The 18,290-nt window shown below is 40.3% G+C and overlaps 1 protein-coding gene across 2 annotated transcripts in view; it reads left to right on the top strand.

The window, feature by feature from the left end:
• Positions 1–1,461: 1,461 nt before the first annotated feature.
• Positions 1,462–18,290, top strand: part of LOC100655684 (zinc finger protein 658) — a 41,385-nt gene continuing 24,556 nt past the window's right edge. For both annotated transcript variants that reach the window (XR_010322941.1, XM_010600657.3), the window contains exons 1-2: positions 1,462–1,593; positions 2,127–2,219. Coding sequence is in view for 1 of the 2 variants with exons in the window: in XM_010600657.3 (XP_010598959.2) it covers positions 2,199–2,219 (21 nt within the window). In the remaining variant the exon portion in view is untranslated. The remainder of the gene's footprint in view (positions 1,594–2,126; positions 2,220–18,290) is intronic.

Here is an 18,290-nt window from a genome sequence, read left to right as displayed (position 1 = left end):
TTTTTTTCTCAGTTACTAATAGAACAAGTATACCCAAAAAGAAAACAAAGCAAAACAGAACCGTAAGGAAGTATAAGTTTTCACCGATACTATCAGCCACCTTGAGCTAATGGAAATTAATAGAACACTACAAACAATGGTTAATGAGAATGCCTTTTCTGGTGCTTCCTTTCCAAAATAGATTTTATCTGTGCCATAAAAGTAGTTGTAATAAAATTCAAACGATTGAAATCATGCAGAGTACGTTCTATGGTGAGTGCTGAATTTATTAGAAAACCCAAGGCTGTGTTTGGGAGCACAAGACAGGGTTCTAAGTTGGGGTCCCAAGAGGCAGTGAGGTAGTGGTTTGGGGGTGACTGTTTCTAGGAAAGGATTTGATTATTTTATATTTACATACTTATATTTATTTTTGTTGTTACTTCCTTCCAGTCAATCCCTACTCTTGGTATTTCCATGTGTTACCAAGTAGAACTGTCCTATAGGGTTTTCTTGACTGTATTAAAAACTCAAAGAAATTGAAACATAAAGTTTACTCTGAGCAGTTATTACTTGCAGTTATTATTTACACATATAGGGAGACTTCTGATTTCAAAAAAAGCAAATGGCTGGAAGTAAGCTAGTTAAAAGGCTTATAAAGAGAAAGGGAAGGAGAAAAATAGATGATCAACCATTGGCTAATCCTAACATGATTGATGAACCCTGTTCCTCCCCCTTTTACTGAGATCAACTGATACTTGGTTATAAGGTGGTTTCTGGAATCTCCACCTACGTGCAACCAACCTTTTGGAGTAGACTTACAACGGGAAAGAAAAGATGAGCAACTTTGGGTGAAAAGACCGCTGGCAGCGTTAATTTTTGGTCAGGAATATTTTTATGGTTATATATATATTTTTTTTTATGGGTAAGAAAAACCTTAAAATCAAATAGGATGTCTGTTATTAATTTTTTCTCTTCAACAGTTGTAATTGTTACGGAAGCAGATGGCCAGGTCTTTCTCCAACAGAGCCTGGGTAGTCCAGTGCAAACCGCTTGTGCCAACCAGAACGTATAAATATAGAACGTTATGTTTTCTTGAAGAAATTAGATTTTTTTGGAAACATTTAAATCTGGAACGTTATTTGTTTAATGTGAGAGGATCTACAATCAAACACAACCAAGACACCTTCCAGATTGTTAATAGAAGCAGAAACTCATATTTAAAAAAAAAAAAAAAATCACTTCTATAGATGCTGGGGAAACCGTGGTGGCGTAGTGGTTAAGAGCTAAGGCAGCTAACCAAAATGTTGGCGGTTCAAATCCACCAGGCGCTGCTTGGAAACTCTATGGGGCAGTTCTACTTTGTCCTACAGGGTCGCAATGAGTAGAAATCACTCCGTGGCGATGGGTTTGGTTTTTTGGTTTCATCCATCCCGGAGGTTTCTGGGAAATGCAGTCTCGAGCGTGACTAGTTCACAGCGCAGCACTCTGGGAACGGGTCCTCTGGGGTCGCCCTGCGCATGTGCAGTTTCAGCAACTACTCCCCTCTTCCCTTCCGCCATCTCCTTTGTCTGGTCAAGATGGTTTTGCAGCTTCTGGGTCTCAGCCGCGTAGAGGGTGAGAGCGCAGGGGTGCGGGTGCCCCGTCGGGCCTCGGAGCTTGGCGGGAGGGTTTAGCTTGTGCCCGGGAGGCGGGAGCGGGAAGCGCCCCCAAGGGATCCTCGTACACCCATTCACGAGCCTTACAGCTCAATCACCTGTAACCAGCGCCGAGATAAAGAAATAACCAAGGTGCGAGTCAGGTCGTCTGAAACTGGCGATAATAATAATATTTCTGGTATTATTGTGAGAATAAGTTGTCACCTAAGACATTTTGCCGATTGCCAGTTAACTGTACCGTAACTGCCAAGTGTACCGTGTAACTGTAACCTGTTACCATATTTAGAAGTTTATTCCAATCTTTTGTTGTCTCATTTAATCATCATAATCATCTTTGTCGTTATAAACATACCATTAGAAAAAACACGGGCTGAGAGAGGCGAAATGATATACCCAACGCCGCAAACCTGAGTGAGGGGACAGGGTGCAAAGGCAATATTATTTACTCCCGATCTCGTACTTGTTCTAACATCCTTTCTGCCCCAAACCCAGCTTTGCAGCTTTTACAGCGCTTAGTACGGGATCCTGTCCCCAAGTCCTCAGGGATGCAACTGTGAAGAGACTATGGACAGAATCTCACTATGTGTAAGTACCTTCTGGGAATTCTGGTGTCTCAGAGCCCTGGGTCAGACTGAGGCTCCTGGCCTCTCCTGCACTGTCAGACTCTCTCTGTCCTCAAAGGCACTGTCTGATATTCAGTGCAGTGCTCTCCGATGGAAAGATAATGCCAATCCCATATGTGATTTTTAATTTTTTAGTAGCCACAGGAAAGACAGTACACAAAAACAAACAGGTGAAATTATTTTCAATAACATTGTGTATTTAACCCCACAATATTATTTGCAGTTGAGGCAGTGAGTACATTTAGCTATTCATTAAGTGTATTTGATTAGGGGCTACAGGAAGGAGCCCTGGTGGTGCAGTGGTTAAATGCATGGCTGCTGTCAGAAAAGTCGGTGGTTTGAACCCACCAGCAGCTCCATGGAAGAAAAGACCTGGTGATCTGCTCCCATAAAGATTACAGCCTAGGAAACCCTATGGAGCAGTTCTAGTCCGTCACATGGGGTATTAACAGTTGCAATCAACTTGATGGCACACAACAACAACAAGCGGCTATAGTACTGTTTGCATAGTTGCACTGAATTGTAAGAGAGTCAGGTTTAGTATCTTAATTGAAGTGTTCAACTAAAGTAAATTTGTTTCCCAGCCCAGATCCAGACCCTCAGGAACAAAGCAGGTCTCATGAGGCAGGAAGAGGGAGCCCCAGGGACAGGAGTCTCATCTGGAAGAACACCCTTTTTGACAGAGACCCCTCATGAGAGTTTCAGAGCAGAGGCAGAAGAGGCTAGAAAGGAACAGGTTCTGGTTTTCACAGCCAGAAGCAGTTCTTGATCCTCCTACCCAGAAAGACTCAGACTTGGTGCCAGAAGTGCCCCCAAGGGATGCTCATATGCCCATTCACGAAGGGAGTACTACCTCCAGAAGCCATCACAAACTGTGCCAGTGAACACTGTGGACCAACCTGGAGAAGGTGATGACCTGGGATTGAGAAGGATGGGTGACTGTCAGGGAACACAGGAAAAGCACTTCACTAGAGGGCTGGTGAGGCATGGTTTCTGGGGACAGCAAAAGCAGCCAGGTCTGATAAAAACCTAAACAGCCCCTCATTTTTCTTTTTTTCCAGATTCTCGCTGTGGCATCTAGACATATCCTAAGGCTCCTTCTATCCTGGACATATAGAATCACAACATGATAGTACTGGCAGGGAGTTCTGTAACTGACTCTTGAAAGCCCCTCAGCATTAAACCTGGCATGAATTGACGCTGTTAGGTCACCCAGTACACAGCCAGGCACAAAACTCATTGCTGTTTAATCTGCCACAGCTAAGTCACTAGAAGCAGCTTATCATAAGGTCTTTTGGGGAAACTGCAACCAATTTAGAATAAAAACTTAAAAATGCATTGCATGTCATAAAGTGTGCCATCACATTTTTCAGAGTTTACCATGGATCCTCTAACTCAAGGTCTAACGTGTCACTATGTTGTTGTTAGGTGCCGTCAAGTCAGTTCTGACTCATAGTGACCCTATTGTACAACAGAACGAAACACTCCCCAGTCCTGCGCCATCCTTACAGTCGTTGCTATGTTTGAGCCCATTGTTGCAGCTGGTGTGTCACTCCGTCTTGTTGAGGGTCTTCCTTTTTTTTAGCTGACCCTCTACCAAGCGCGATGTCCTTCTCCAGGATCTGGTCTTTCCTGATAATGTGTTCTGGCAGTACTTCTTCCAATACAGATTTATTCATTCTTTTGGCAGTCCATGATATAATCGCACATGAGGCAATTGAAAATACCCTGGCTTGGGTCAAGTGTGCCTTAGTCTTCAAAGTGACATCTTTGCTTTTTAACACTTAAACATCGTTAACACTATAAACACTATTAATAGAAACTAGATTAACAATCTAGCTTGAACACTTCTTGGATAACATTAATTTTAACGAAGGTGTAAGAGGGTTTCATATCTGGTGTAAATTAATTTGTTTAACCATCCCTCTGTTGTTTTTAAAATTTCTTGTTAATTAGTAAGAGAAAAACTAAAAACAAACCTGATGCTGTGGAGCTGAAGCGACCCTATAGGACAGACTAGAACTGCCCCATAGGATTTCCAAGGCTGTAATCTTTTAAGGAAGCTGACTGCCACATCTTTCTCCTCCAGAGTGGCTGGTGGGTTTGAACTGCTGACCTTTCAGTTAGTAGCCGAACGCTTAAGCATTGCACCACCAAACCAGAAACACCAAACCCATTGCCATTGAGTTGATTCCAACTCATTGGGTTTCCATGGAGTGGCTGGTGGATTCAAACTGCCGACCTTTTGGTTAGCAGCCAAATGCTTAACCATTGTGCCACCAGGGCTCCCTGGCTCCCTAATTAGTAAGAAGGGTACATAATTACTAACATGTAAATGGAAAATGGTTTCCTTTCGCCAGTGAAAATGCAAGGTTAATCCCACATGGTCATATCAGAGATGTACTTATTCAGGTAGTGCTGCCCACATGTGGTGCTTCTAGCTCCTTGAGGGTCAAGGGACCATTCTCCCTCAGGGAGGCCTTTTCTCCAGCTGGTGTGATGCAGTTTTTAGGCAGGTGAGTGTAGGAGTTGACTAGGTTTCTTATGATCCATTCTTTTTTCCCTCTCAGCTGAATCTTCTGTTCTCTACAGTCTCCCAGGAGCAAGAGAAAATGAATAAATCTTGGATGAGTTGTTAAACCACTTTGCTTTATAATAGATTTTATAGGTGTTTAAGCATCCATCCAAAAACACAGCAAAGTAGAAATGCATCAGAATCATTCATGGAAGACATAGAAGAGCAAATCGATAGCCAAGTTGGCATGTGGATTGACACAGATCCACTGATGTTACAGGTTTTCGAAGGTGGAGTTGCAAGTTTATGTCTGAGCTTTCTGACTGCCATGGCAGAGTGAGACAGACAGTATTTATTTAAAGATTTGCATCGATGAAAAGAGTAAACCCACTGATTCCTCATGGGATGTAAATGCAATCGAAGGTGAAAAAATCTTTGTTGGTGTTAAAGTAGGTGATTCAGTAAACAGCCTTCCAGTAATAACCCCAAAATAATGAGTACAGTATGTTACCTCTACTTTCTCTTGCACGGAGGTAGAGGGCCGTGTGCCAAAGCAGAGCTCAGTCGGTACTGTGTCCAGGGGACAAGAACACAGGGTTGAATTGACACCTTTCTGATGAATGGACTGCATGACCTTAAAGTAACTCTCCATAAATATCTTTCTCAGTCCTTATACTATGGAGGTTGATCTGCAGAGGGCTTACAGTTTTATTCTGTGGCAAATATTTCCACACATACTATTCACACTTAAAATCAGTGGATGACGTCTTAGTTTCTCTCCCTACTTGCCTGGGATCCCCATTCACCAGTGACCTGATTGTAATCAAATCAGGTGGCCCTTGTCTAGTCTGCGCCTTTTTTGACATTTCTGCAGCATTTGTCTCCTCGCTGTGTCCATTGAAAAGTCTCTCTGTTAGTGTTTGTGACACTCTCCTCTGGCTCTCAGCTACCCTGTTGAGGTTTACATGGCCATCTTCCTTCTTTTGTCCTTTCACATGGTTCATCTCCAAGTTTCCATGCTTGACCAGTTAATTTCTATTGTCTCTGACCGATTTCATTGTCTCAGTGCTTTTTACAGTTACCTATATGCTGGCCCTCCCAAATATGTCTCTTCAGCTTAGACCTCTCTCCCAACGTTAGACCTATGCACTGTGATGTAAGAAGTTTCTGCAATGATGGAAATGTCCTATATCTGCACTCTCTAAAGGGTAGCCACTAACCACGTGTGACTGTTGAGTACTTGAAAGGTGGCCAGTGCAACTAAACAACTGGTTCTTGGTTTTTATTTAATTTTCTTAATTTTACATTAAACTTAGTCACTTGTGGCCACCATATTGGACAGCACAGCTTTACATTTCTATGTCCGACTACCTCTTCACATTGATGTAGATTTCTAAAAGGTCTCCTCAGCTCAACTGGTCCAAAATGAAAGTCAACATTGACAACTGCTCCCAAACTAAACCTTGGTAATCATTAGATGATGTCACCTCAACTGAGACAGTCACCCAGTTTATAATAGTAGGATTCATTCTAAGCACGTCTGTCTTCCAACACCTGGGACATCCATTGAGTAATTATATCTTGCTATTTTGGCTATCGTAGGTCAGAGATTGAAAGATCTTAATGAGTCAGCCTAGTATTTCTCAAGTTGGCTATCGTAGGTCAGAGATTGAAAGATCTTAATGAGTTAGCCTAGTATTTCTCAAGTTTATTCCTCCATTTTTCCTACTTCTGCCAAGCTTTCATTTTTTCTTCACTGAACTTGTGTAACAGCTTTTATGAGTCTTCTCTTTTTGTTCCTCCACTCAACTACATCTGCCTCTTAGGTAACTCATCTGAGTGCTACCATTTGTTCCCTGTGGAAATCACTGCAGTGGCTCCTCACCCCTATACAATAAAAGCCCTAGCATTTTAGAAGGACATACAGGCCTTTGTAGGCACAATCCCTTCCCATTTTTTAAAAATAATGTTGTGTTTTCAGTGAATGTTTGCACAGCAGTTTAGTTTCCCACCCAACAGTTTCTGCACAGATTGTTCAGTGACGTTGGTTACATTCTTCATAATGCGTGAATGTTCTCATTATTTCCATTATGGTGATTCTATATCCATTAATGTAGTGTCCCTGCCCCTTTGTGTATATCCATCTTTGTTTTAAAGTGATTGGTCTCATACAGATGATTTTTTTAAAGGAACACAGTACTCATGGGTGATAATCTTTATTTTGTGAGCCAATCTGTTATATAGCTGAAAGGTGATCTCAGGTGCTAGTTTTGGTTCAGGGTTTAAAAAGTATCGGAGAGCAATAGTCTCAGTCCTCCGGTCTCAACTGGTCCAGTGAGTCTTTTTGTTTTTTTAAAGAATTTGAGGTTCTGTTCCACGTTTTTCTCCCATTCTATGAGGATCCATCTGTTGTGGTAGTGGTAGCTGTGTACCATCCAGTTCTGGTCTCAGGGTGGATGAGGCCGTGGTTCGTGTAGCCCATTTCACCTTTTTTAATTGAAAAGCTTAATTCAAAAAGTATTTCTTAAACTGCTGTGATGTCCCAAGGGATGAGATGTGTGCTATAGTTACATATTGAACAGTACAGATATTTCCCTTTCTTAATGGATTTCACAGTTTAGTGGGGAAGATGACATTTAAAAAAATTGGAAATGTAACTTTATTCTAAATCAAAACCAAGTCTCATTTAATTTCTTCAATATAGTTTACACCTGGCCCTGCCTCGTGTCATGTTCTCATTGTCTGCACTGACCTGTGTTCCCTTAAACTGGCTGTCTTGGTCTGTCACGAGCAGATCTGGTTGCCCCATGAAGGAAACAATTGCTTGTCTCTTTTGCCTGGCCTATGTCTTCACCAATTACCCCTTGCTTTCTGAGTCCTCACAGGCCCCTGCCTTGCCCCTGTCTGCACTTCATGCAGTGGTGGAAATGAACTGCTGCTTTTCTCCCTGCAGTTATACCTCTATCCTTCAAGGTCCTGAACCAAAATGGGCCCAGCTCAGTTTCTTTCTCTGGGCCTCACTGATGGCGGCTGCACATTAAGCTCAGTTCTGAATGAAAGATCATACCCCCTGAATACACAGCTGGGTCACCCAAGAGAACTTGTTTCCCTTTTCTCTTAAATGCCACCTCATTTCTCAAGTAGAGCCTGTGCACTGTTTTCATCCCAGAGAAACCTGTGCACAAACACTAGGCCCGTTCTGAATGAGATACACCCAGGCACAGTCTTTCCTGAGCGCTTTGTTCTCTGTCCTTATGCTTCCCCCAGTATTGTGGCAGTCATTCTTACAGTCCTGAAGACTAACCTCTTCTGCACTGTGTGTGCCCTTGTGAGAACCACTAAGCTTCTTGTAGGCCAGTAAAAGTTTCTTGGAGGAGTTAAAATATAGAAGATATTAGGGATTATGAGACGATTTCTTGCTCATACATGGGAGACATGCTGAGAGAAAGAAGTAGCTGATTAATTAATCAATGGATTGAATCAGAGAAGTTAAACCATTTACTTTTGTTTTTATACTTGGATTTATTCTTTTCATCTTAATTTGTTACGCATTTGCATATAAAGTATTTGTTGTATTTCTTTCAAAACTATATTATGTAATAACATTTTGCCTTATGATCTAGTGTATCTACACGATCATTTAACTGGAAGTCTTTGCTGGTGAAATAAAGCACAAAAGAGATATAAAATATACAAAGATTGAAAAGCAAGGAATAAAAGTGTCATATTTTACAGATTACGTTGAGTAGATGCAAACTTCAAAGTAATCTATGGATGATATATTGAATTAAGTGTATTTAGAAGGGTCTTTGGAGCCCTGGTGGCGCAGTGGTTAAGAGCTCGGCTGCTCACCCAAAGGTTGGCAGTTCGAATCCACCAGCTGTGCCTTGGAAATGCTATGGGGCAGTTCTACTCTGTCCTGCAGGGTCACTGTGAGTTGAAGTTGACTCGATGGCAACAGGTTTGGTTATTTTGGTAAGCAGGGATGTTAGACATGAGGTCAAAATTTAGGAATAAAATATATGTCTATGTCTCAGCTAAAATAATAGGAAACAAACTTTTAAGAAGTACTGTTTACAAAAGCATTGTCTGTTATCAATTGAATTGTGTCCCCCTAAAATAGGTATTGGAATCCTAACCCTTATACATATAGATATGATCCCATGTGGCAAAAGGATTTCTTTGTTATATTAATGAGGCTGTGTCAGTGTAACGTTTCTTTTTTTAAAAAATTTTCTTATTGTGCTTTAAGTGAAAGTTTACAAATCAAGTCAGTCTCTCATACAAAAATTTATATACACTTTGCTATATACTCCTAATTGCTCTCCCTATAATGAGACAGCCCGTGCTTTCCCCCCACTCTCACGTTTCGTGTCCATTCCACCAGATTCTACCCCCCTCTTCCCTCTCATCTCCCCTCCAGATAGGAGATGCCAACATAGTCTCAAGTGTCTACTTGATCCAAGAAGCTCATTCTTCACGAGCTTCTTTTTCTATCCCATTGTCCAGTTCAATCCCTGTCTGAAGAGTTGGCTTTGGGAATGGTTCCTGTCCCAGGGTAACAGAAGGTCTGGGGGCCATGACCGCCAGGGTCCTTCTAGTCTCAGTCAGACCATCAAGTCTGCTCTTTTTATGAGAATTTGGGTCTGCATCCCACTGCTGTCCTGCTCCCTCAGGGGCTCTCTCTGTTGTGTTCCCTGTCAGGGCAGTCATCAGTTGCACCCGGGCACCATCTAGTTCTTCTGGTCTCAGGATGGTGTAGTCTTTGGTTACGTAGCCCTTTCTGTCTCTTGGGCTCGTAATTACCTTGTGTCCTTGATGTTCTTTATTCACCTCTGCTCCATGTGGGTTGAGACCAATTGATGCATCTTAGATGGCCACTTGCTAGTGTTTAAGACCCCTGATGCTGCTCTCCAAGGTGGGATGCAGAATGTTTTCTTAATAGAATTTATTATGCCAATTGACTTAGATGTCCCCTGAAACCATGGTCCCCAAACCCCTGGCCCTGCTACTCTGGCCTTTGAAGCATTCAGTTTATTCAGGACATTTCTTTGCTTTTGGTTTAATCCAGTTGTGTTGACCTCCTCTGTATTGTATGTTGTCTTTCCCTTCACCTAAAGTAGTTCTTATTTATTATCTAATTAGTGAACACCCCTTTCCCTTCCTCTATCCTGCCCCGCTCTCGTAACCATCAAAGAATATTTTCTTCTTGAGTTCTTTAAATAGTGGTCTCATACAATATTTGTCCTTTTGCAACTAATTTTACTCAGCATACTGCCTTCCAGATTCCTCCATGTTATATAATATTTCACAGATTCATCACTGTTCTTTTTGGATGCATAGTATTCCATTGTGTGACTGTACCATAGTTTATCCATTTATCCATTGATGGGCTGTTGTAAACAGTGCTGCAGTAAACATGGGTGTGCATATATCTGTTTGTGTAAAGGCTCTTATTTCTCTAGGATATTGGAGTGGGATTGCTGGATCTTATGGTAGTTCTATTTCTAGCTTTAAGAAAGTGCCAAATCGATTTCCAAAGTGGTTGTACCATTTTACATTCCCACCAGCAGTGTATAAGTGTTGTAGTCTCTCCACAACCTCTACAACATTTATTATTTTGTATTCTTTGGGATTATTGCCAGCCATTGTAGTTTTGATTTGCATTTCTCTAATGGCTAATGATCGTGAGCATTTCCTCATGTATCTGTTAGCTACCTGAATGTCTTCTTTAGTGAAGTGTCTGGTCATATCTTTTCCCGATTTTTTAATAGGGTTATTTGTCTTTTTGTAGTTGAGCTTTTGCAGTATCATGTAGATTTTAGAGATCAGGCGCTGATCGGAAATGTCATAGCTAAAAACCTTTTCCCAGTCTGTAGGTAATCTTTTTATTCTTTTGGTGAAGTCTTTGGATGGGCATAAGTGTTTGATTTTTAGGCGCTCCCAGTTATCTAGTTCTTCTTCTACATTGTTAGCAATGTTTTGTATATTGTTTATGGTATGTGTTACGGCTCCTAACATTATGCCTATTTTTTCTTCCATGATCTTTATCATTTTAGATTTGATATTTAGGTTTTTGATCCATTTTGAGTTCATTTTTGTGCATGGAGTGAGGTATGGGTCTTGTTTCATTTTTTTGCAGATGGATATCCAGTTATGCCAGTACCATTTGCTAAAATGACTGTCTTTTCCCCATTTAACTGCTTTCGAGCCTTTGTCAAATATCAGCTGCTCATACGTGGATGGATTTATGTCTGGATTCTCGATTCTGGTCCATTGGTCTATATATCTGTTGTACCAGTACCAGATGGTTTTTTTTTTTTTTAAATAATTTTTATTGAGCTTTAAGTGAAAGTTTACAAATCAAGTCAGTCTGTCACGTATAAGCTTATATACCCCTTACTCCGTACTCCCACTTACTCTCCCCCAATGAGTCAGCCCTTCCGGTCTCTCCTTTCGTAACAATTTTGCCAGTTTCTAACCCTCTCTACCCTCCCATCTCCCCGCCAGACAGGAGATGCCAATACAGTCTCAAGTGTCCACCTGATACAAGTAGCTCACTCTTCCTCACCGTCTCTCTCCAACCCATTGTCCAGTCCCTTCCATGTCTGATGAGTTGTCTTCGGGGAATGGTTCCTGTCCTGGGCCAACAGAAGGTTTGGGGACCATGACCACCGGGATTCCTCTAGTCTCAGTCAGACCATTAAGTCTGGTCTTTTTATGAGAGTTTGGGGTCTGATTCCCACTGATCTCCTGCTCCCTCAGGGGTTCTCTGTTGTGCTCCCTGTCAGGGCAGTCATCGGTTGTGGCCGGACTCCATCTAGTTCTTCTGGTCTCAGGATGATGTAAGTTTCTGGTTCATGTGGCCCTTTCTGTCTCTTGGGCTCATAGTTGTCGTGTGACCTCGGTGTTCTTCATTCTCCTTTGATCCAGGTGGTTTGAGACCAATTGATGCATCTTAGATCGCGGATTGTTAGCATTTAAGACCCCAGATGCCACATTTCAAAGTAGGATGCAGAATGTTTTCATAACAGTATTATTTTGCCAATTGATTTAGAAGTCCCCTTAAGCCATAGTCCCCAAACCCCTACCCTTGCTTCGCTGACTTTTGAAGCATTCAGTTTCTCCTGGAAACTTCTTTGGTTTTGGTCCAGTCCATTTGAGCTGACCTTCTGTGTATTGAGTATTGTCCTTCCCTTCACCTAAAGTAGTTCTTATCTACTAACTAATCAGTAAAAAAACCTCTCCCACCCTCCCTCCCTCCCTACCTCGTAACCACAAAAGTATGTGTTCTTCTCAGTTTATACTATTTCTCAAGATATTATAATAGTGGTCTTATACAATATTTGTCCTTTTGCCTCTGACTCATTTCGCTCAGCATAATGCCTTCCGGGTTCCTTCATGTTATGAAATGTTTCACAGATTCGTCACTGTTCTTTATCGATGCGTAGTATTCCATTGTGTGACTATACCACAATTTATTTAACCATTCATCCGCTGATGGACACCTTGGTTGCCTCCAGCTTTTTGCTATTGTAAACAGTGCTGCAATAAACATGGGTGTGCATATATCTGTTTGTGTGAAGGCTCTTATTTCTCTAGGGTATATTCCGAGGAGTGGGATTTCTGGGTTGTATGGTAGTTCTATTTCTAACTGTTTAAGATAACGCCAGATAGATTTCCAAAGTGGTTGTACCATTTTCCATTCCCACCAGCAGTGTATAAGAGTTCCAATCTCTCCGCAGCCTCTCCAACATTTATTATTTTGTGTTTTTTGGATTAATGCCAGCCTTGTTGGAGTGAGATGGAATCTCACCGTAGTTTTAATTTGCATTTCTCTAATGGCTAATGATCGAGAGCATTTTCTCATGTATCTGTTAGCTGCCTGAATATCTTCTTTAGTGAAGTGCGTGTTCATATCCTTTGCCCACTTCTTGATTGGGTCGTTTGTCTTTTTGTGTTTGGGTTTTGACAGAATCATGTAGATTTTAGAGATCAGGCGCTGGTCGGAGATGTCATAGCTGAAAATTCTTTCCCAGTCTGTAGGTGGTCTTTTTACTCTTTTGGTGAAGTCTTTAGATGAGCATAGGTGTTTGATTTTTAGGAGCTTCCGGTTATCTGGTTTCTCTTCGTCGTTTTTGGTAATGTTTTGTATTCTGTTTATGCCTTGTATTAGGGCTCCTAAGGTTGTCCCTATTTTTTCTTCCATGATCTTTATCGTTTTAGTCTTTATGTTTAGGTCTTTGATCCACTTGGAGTTAGTTTTTGTGCTTGGTGTGAGGTATGGGTCCTGTTTCATTTTTTTGCAAACGGATATCCAGTTATGCCAGCACCATTTGTTAAAAAGACTATCTTTTCCCCAATTAACTGACACTGGGCCTTTGCAAATATCAGCTGCTCATATGTGGATGGATTTATATCTGGGTTCTCAATTCTGTTCCACTGGTCTATGTGTCTGTTGTTGTACCAATACCAGGCTGTTTTGACTACTGTGGCTGTATAATAGGTTCTGAAATCAGGAAGAGTGAGGCCTCCCCCTTTCTTCTTCTTTTTCAGTAATGCTTTGCTTATCCGAGGCTTCTTTCCCTTCCATATGAAGTTGGTGATTTGTTTCTCTATCACTTTAAAAAATGACATTGGAATTTGGATCGGCAGTGCATTGTATGTATAGATGGCTTTTGGTAGAATAGACATTTTTACTATGTTAAGTCTTCCTATCCATGAGCAGGGTATGTTTTTCCACTTAAGTATGTCCTTTTTAATTTCTTGTAGTAGAGCTTTGTAGTTTTCTTTGTATAGGTCTTTTACATCCTTGGTAAGATTTATTCCTAAGTATTTTATCTTCTTGGGGGCTACTGTGAATGGTATTGATTTAGTTATTTCCTCTTCGATGTTCTTTTGGTTGATGTAGAGGAATCCAAGTGATTTTTGTATGTTTATCTTATAACCTGAGACTCTGCCAAACTCTTCTATTAGTTTCAGTAGTTTTCTGGAGGATTCCTTAGGGTCTTCTGTGTGTACGATCATGTCATCTGCAAATAGAGATAACTTTACTTCCTCTTTGCCAATCCGGATGCCCTTTACTTCTTTGTCTAGCCTGATTGCTCTGGCTAGGACTTCTAGCACAATGTTGAATAAGAGCAGAGATAAAGGGCATCCTTGCCTGGTTCCCGTTCTCAAGGGAAATGCTTTCAGGTTCTCTCCATTTAGAATGATGTTGGCTGTTGGCTTTGTATAGATGCCCTTTATTATGTTGAGGAATTTTCCTTCAATTCCTATTTTGGTGAGAGTTTTTATCATAAATGGGTGTTGGACTTTGTCAAATGCCTTTTCTGCATCAATTGATAAGATCATGTGGTTTTTGTCTTTTGTTTTATTTATATGGTGGATTACATTAATGGTTTTTCTAATATTAAACCAGCCTTACATACCTGGTATAAGTCCCACTTGGTCGTGGTGAAGTATTTTTTTGATATGTTGTTGAATTCTATTGGCTAGAATTTTGTTGAGGATTTTTGCATCTATGTTCATGAGGGATATAGGTCTGTAATTTTCTTTTTTTGTGATGTCTTTACCTGGTTTTGGTATCAGGGATATGGTGGCTTCATAGAATGAGTTGGGTAGTATTCCGTCATTTTCTATGCTTTGAAGTACCTTCAGTAGTAGTGGTGTTAACTCTTCTCTGAAAGTTTGGTAGAATTCTGCAGTGAAGCCGTCCGGGCCAGGGCTTTTTTTTTGTTGGGAGTTTTTTGATTACCATTTCAATCTCTTTTTTTGTTATGGGTCTATTTAGTTGTTCTACTTCTGAATGTGTTAGTTTAGGTAGGTAGTGTTTTTCCAGGAATTCATCCATTTCTTCTAGGTTTGTAAATTTGTTAGAGTATAATTTTTCGTAATAATCTGATATGATTCTTTTAATTTCAGTTGGGTCTGTTGTGATGTGGCCCTTCTCGTTTCTTATTCGGGTTATTTGTTTCCTTTCCTGTATTTCTTTAGTCAGTCTAGCCTGTCATTTATCAATTTTGTTAATTTTTTCAAATAACCAGCTTTTGGCTTTGTTAATTCTTTCAATTGTTTTTCTGTTCTCTTAATTCATTTAGTTCAGCTCTAATTTTTATTATTTGTTTTCTTCTGGTGCCTGATGGATTCTTTTGTTGCTCACTTTCTATTTGTTCCAGTTGTCGGGACAGTTCTCTGATTTTGGCTCTTTCTTCTTTTTGTATGTGTGCATTTATCGATATAAATTGGCCTCTGAGCACTGCTTTTGCTGTGTCCCAGAGGTTTTGATAGAAAGTATTTTCATTCTCGTTGCATTCTATGAATTTCCTTGTTCCCTCCTTGATGTCTTCTACAACCCAGTCTTTTTTCAGGAGGGTATTGTTCAGTTTCCAAGTATTTGATTTCTTTTCCCTAGTTTTTCTGTTATTAATTTCTAGTTTTTTTGCGTTGTGGTCTGAGAAGATGCTTTGTAATATTTCGATGTTTTGGATTCTGCAAAGGTTTGTTTTATGACCTAATATGTGGTCTATTCTAGAGAATGTTCCATGTGCGCTAGAAAAAAAAGTATATTTTGCAGCAGTTGGGTGGAGAGTTCTGTATAAGTCAATGAGGTCAAGTTGGTTGATTGTTGTAATTAAGTCTTCTGTGTCTCTACTGAGCTTCTTACTGGATGTCCTGTCCTTCTCTGAAAGTGGTGTGTTGAAGTCTCCTACTATAATTGTGGAGTTGTCTATCTCACTTTTCAGTTCTGTTAAAATTTGATTTATGTATCATGCAGCCCTGTCATTAGGTGCATAAATATTTAATATGGTTATATCTTCCTGATCAATTGTCCCTTTTATCATTATGTAGTGTCCTTCTTTATCCTTTGTGGTGGATTTAAGTTTAAAGTCTATTTTGTCAGAAATTAATATTGCTACTCCTGCTCTTTTTTGCTTATTGTTTGCTGTGATATATTTTTTTCCATCCTTTGAGTTTTAGTTTGTTTGTGTCTCTAAGTCTAAGGTGTGTCTCTTGTAGGCAGCATATAGACCGATCGTGTTTCTTTATCCAGTCCGTGACTCTGTCTCTTTATTGGTGCATTTAGTCCATTTACGTTCAGCGTAATTATAGATAAATAAGTGTTTAGTGTTGTGATTTTGATGCTTTTTTATGTGTGTTGTTGACAGTTTCGTTTTTCCACTTACTTTTTGTGCTGAGACGTTTTTCTTAGTAAATTGTGAGATCCTCGTTTTCATAGTATTTGACTTTATGTTTGTTGAGTTGTTAATGTTTTTCTTGGCTTTTATTTTTAGTTATGGAGTTGTTATACCTCTTTGTGGTTACCTTAATATTTACCCCTATTTTTCTAAGTAAAAACCTAACTTGTATTGTCCTATATCACCTTGTATCACTCTCCATATGGCAGTTCTGTGCCACCTGTATTTAGTCCCTCTTTTTGATTATTGTGATCTTTTACCTATTGACTTCCATGATTCCCTGTTATGAGCTTTTTTTTTTTTTTAATCTTAATTTGTTTTTGTGATTTCCCTATTTGAGTTGATATCAGGATGTTCTGTTTTGTGACCTTGTGTTGTACTGGTATCTGATATTATTGGTTTTCTGACCAAACAATTTCCTTTAGTATTTCTTGTAGCTTTGGTTTGGTTTTTGCAAATTCTCTAAGCTTGTGTTTATCTGTAAATATTTTAATTTCGCCTTCATATTTCAGAGAGACTTTTGCTGGACATATGATCCTTGGCTGGCAGTTTTTCTCCTTCAGTGCTCTGTATATGTCATCCCATTGCCTTCTCGCCTGCATGGTTCCTGCTGAGTAGTCTGAACTTATTCTTCTTGATTCTCCCTTGAAGGAGACCTTTCTTTTATCCCTGGCTGCTTTTAAAATTTTGTCTTTATCTTCGGTTTTGGCAAGTTTGATGATAATATGTCTTGGTGTTTTTCTTTTTGGATCAATCTTAAATGGGGTTCGATGAGCATCTTGGATAGACATCCTTTCATCTTTCATGATGTCAGGGAAGTTTTCTGTCAGCAGATCTTCAAGTATTTTCTCTGTGTTTTCTGTCCTCCCTCCCTGTTCTGGGACTCCAATCACACGCAAGTTATCCTTCTTGATAGAGTCCCACATGATTCTTAGGGTTTCTTCATTTTTTTTAATTCTTTTATCTGATTTTTTTTCAGCTATGTTGGTGTTAATTCCCTGGTCCTCCAGATTTCCCAGTCTGCATTCTAGTTGCTCGAGTCTGCTCCTCTGACTTCCTATTGCGTTGTCTAATTCTGTAATTTTATTGTTAATCTTTTGGATTTCTGCATGCTGTCTCTCTATGGATTCTTGCAATTTATTAATTTTTCCACTATGTTCTTGAATAATCTTTTTCAGTTCTTCAACAGTTTTATCAGTGTGTTCCTTGGCTTTTTCTGCAGTTTGCCTTATTTCATTTCTGAGGTCATCCCTGATGTCTTGAAGCATTCTGTAAATTGGTTTTTTATATTCTGTATCTGATAATTCCAGGATTGTATCTTCATTTTGGAAAGATTTTGATTCTTTTGTTTGGGGGGTTGTAGGAGCTGTCATGGTCTGCTTCTTTATGTGGTTTGATATCGACTGCTGTCTCCGAGCCATCACTAAGATATAAAAAAAAAAAAAAAAGATATAGTAGTGGTTTATTGTATAATTGCTCACTGAGTCTTATCTTGTTTTGTTTTCTTTCAGTATACGTGGATGGGCTACTAGCTTGTGCTGTGTTGTTTGTTGTAGCCCTTGACTTACTTATGACCTGTTACCAGCTGGTTTGGGTTGTTGCCAGATATATATGCCTGAGTGTATTCACTATTCCTGAGTAGAATTTGATTTTGGGTCATCAAGTGTGTGCTGCACCCTAACACCTATCCACCTCGAGTAGTGGTGATACTTGTGTGCACCAGATTGTATTAGTAGCTGGGGTTCACCCTCCGGGGGGGCAGATGCTGACAGGTTCCCCCAAGTGTCAGTGAGGTAGGTGTGTCTCTATTCCTATAGCACCTTGGTGGGAGGGCACTGCAGCTGTACCTTAGGCCCCCAATGCAAGTACCTCTACTGATTGGTAGGTGTCACCCTCCTTAGACCCCTAAGGCAAGAGGCTAGGTGGTCTGGGGGGAGCTTCAGCCCTCAGTTCCCTGTTGTGGGTCAGTTAGGGCTCTGCTGAATAAGCAGAGATATCAGACCTGGGAAACTTGTTTTTTAGTAAATCCGCTAAAAAAAGTGCAGTCAGATCCCTATGAGAACTGCCTTTGGATTATAACTGCCACCTTGTTCCCTGTAAGGATGAACGTCCGAGATTTGGATCATATATGCTTGGCTGGAGCTGGTTCTGTGTTTTTAGTCCAATTAGGGAAGGATTTTTCGTCTCTGGTTTTTTGTGGTTGCTTCTCTCAGGCCGGAAGACTGGGTTAGGAAAAGACCAAAAAAAAAAGGGAAAAGCAAAACAGCGGCGGAGCCGGAGCCGTTCTCCCTCTGCCTCAGGAAATTCCAATGTTAACGAA

Source organism: Loxodonta africana, chromosome 9, assembly GCF_030014295.1.
Source record: "Loxodonta africana isolate mLoxAfr1 chromosome 9, mLoxAfr1.hap2, whole genome shotgun sequence".
NCBI classification, from domain to species: Eukaryota; Metazoa; Chordata; class Mammalia; order Proboscidea; family Elephantidae; genus Loxodonta; species Loxodonta africana.
Note: the sequence above shows the minus strand (reverse complement) of the source record. Positions and strands in the feature narration are given on the sequence as shown.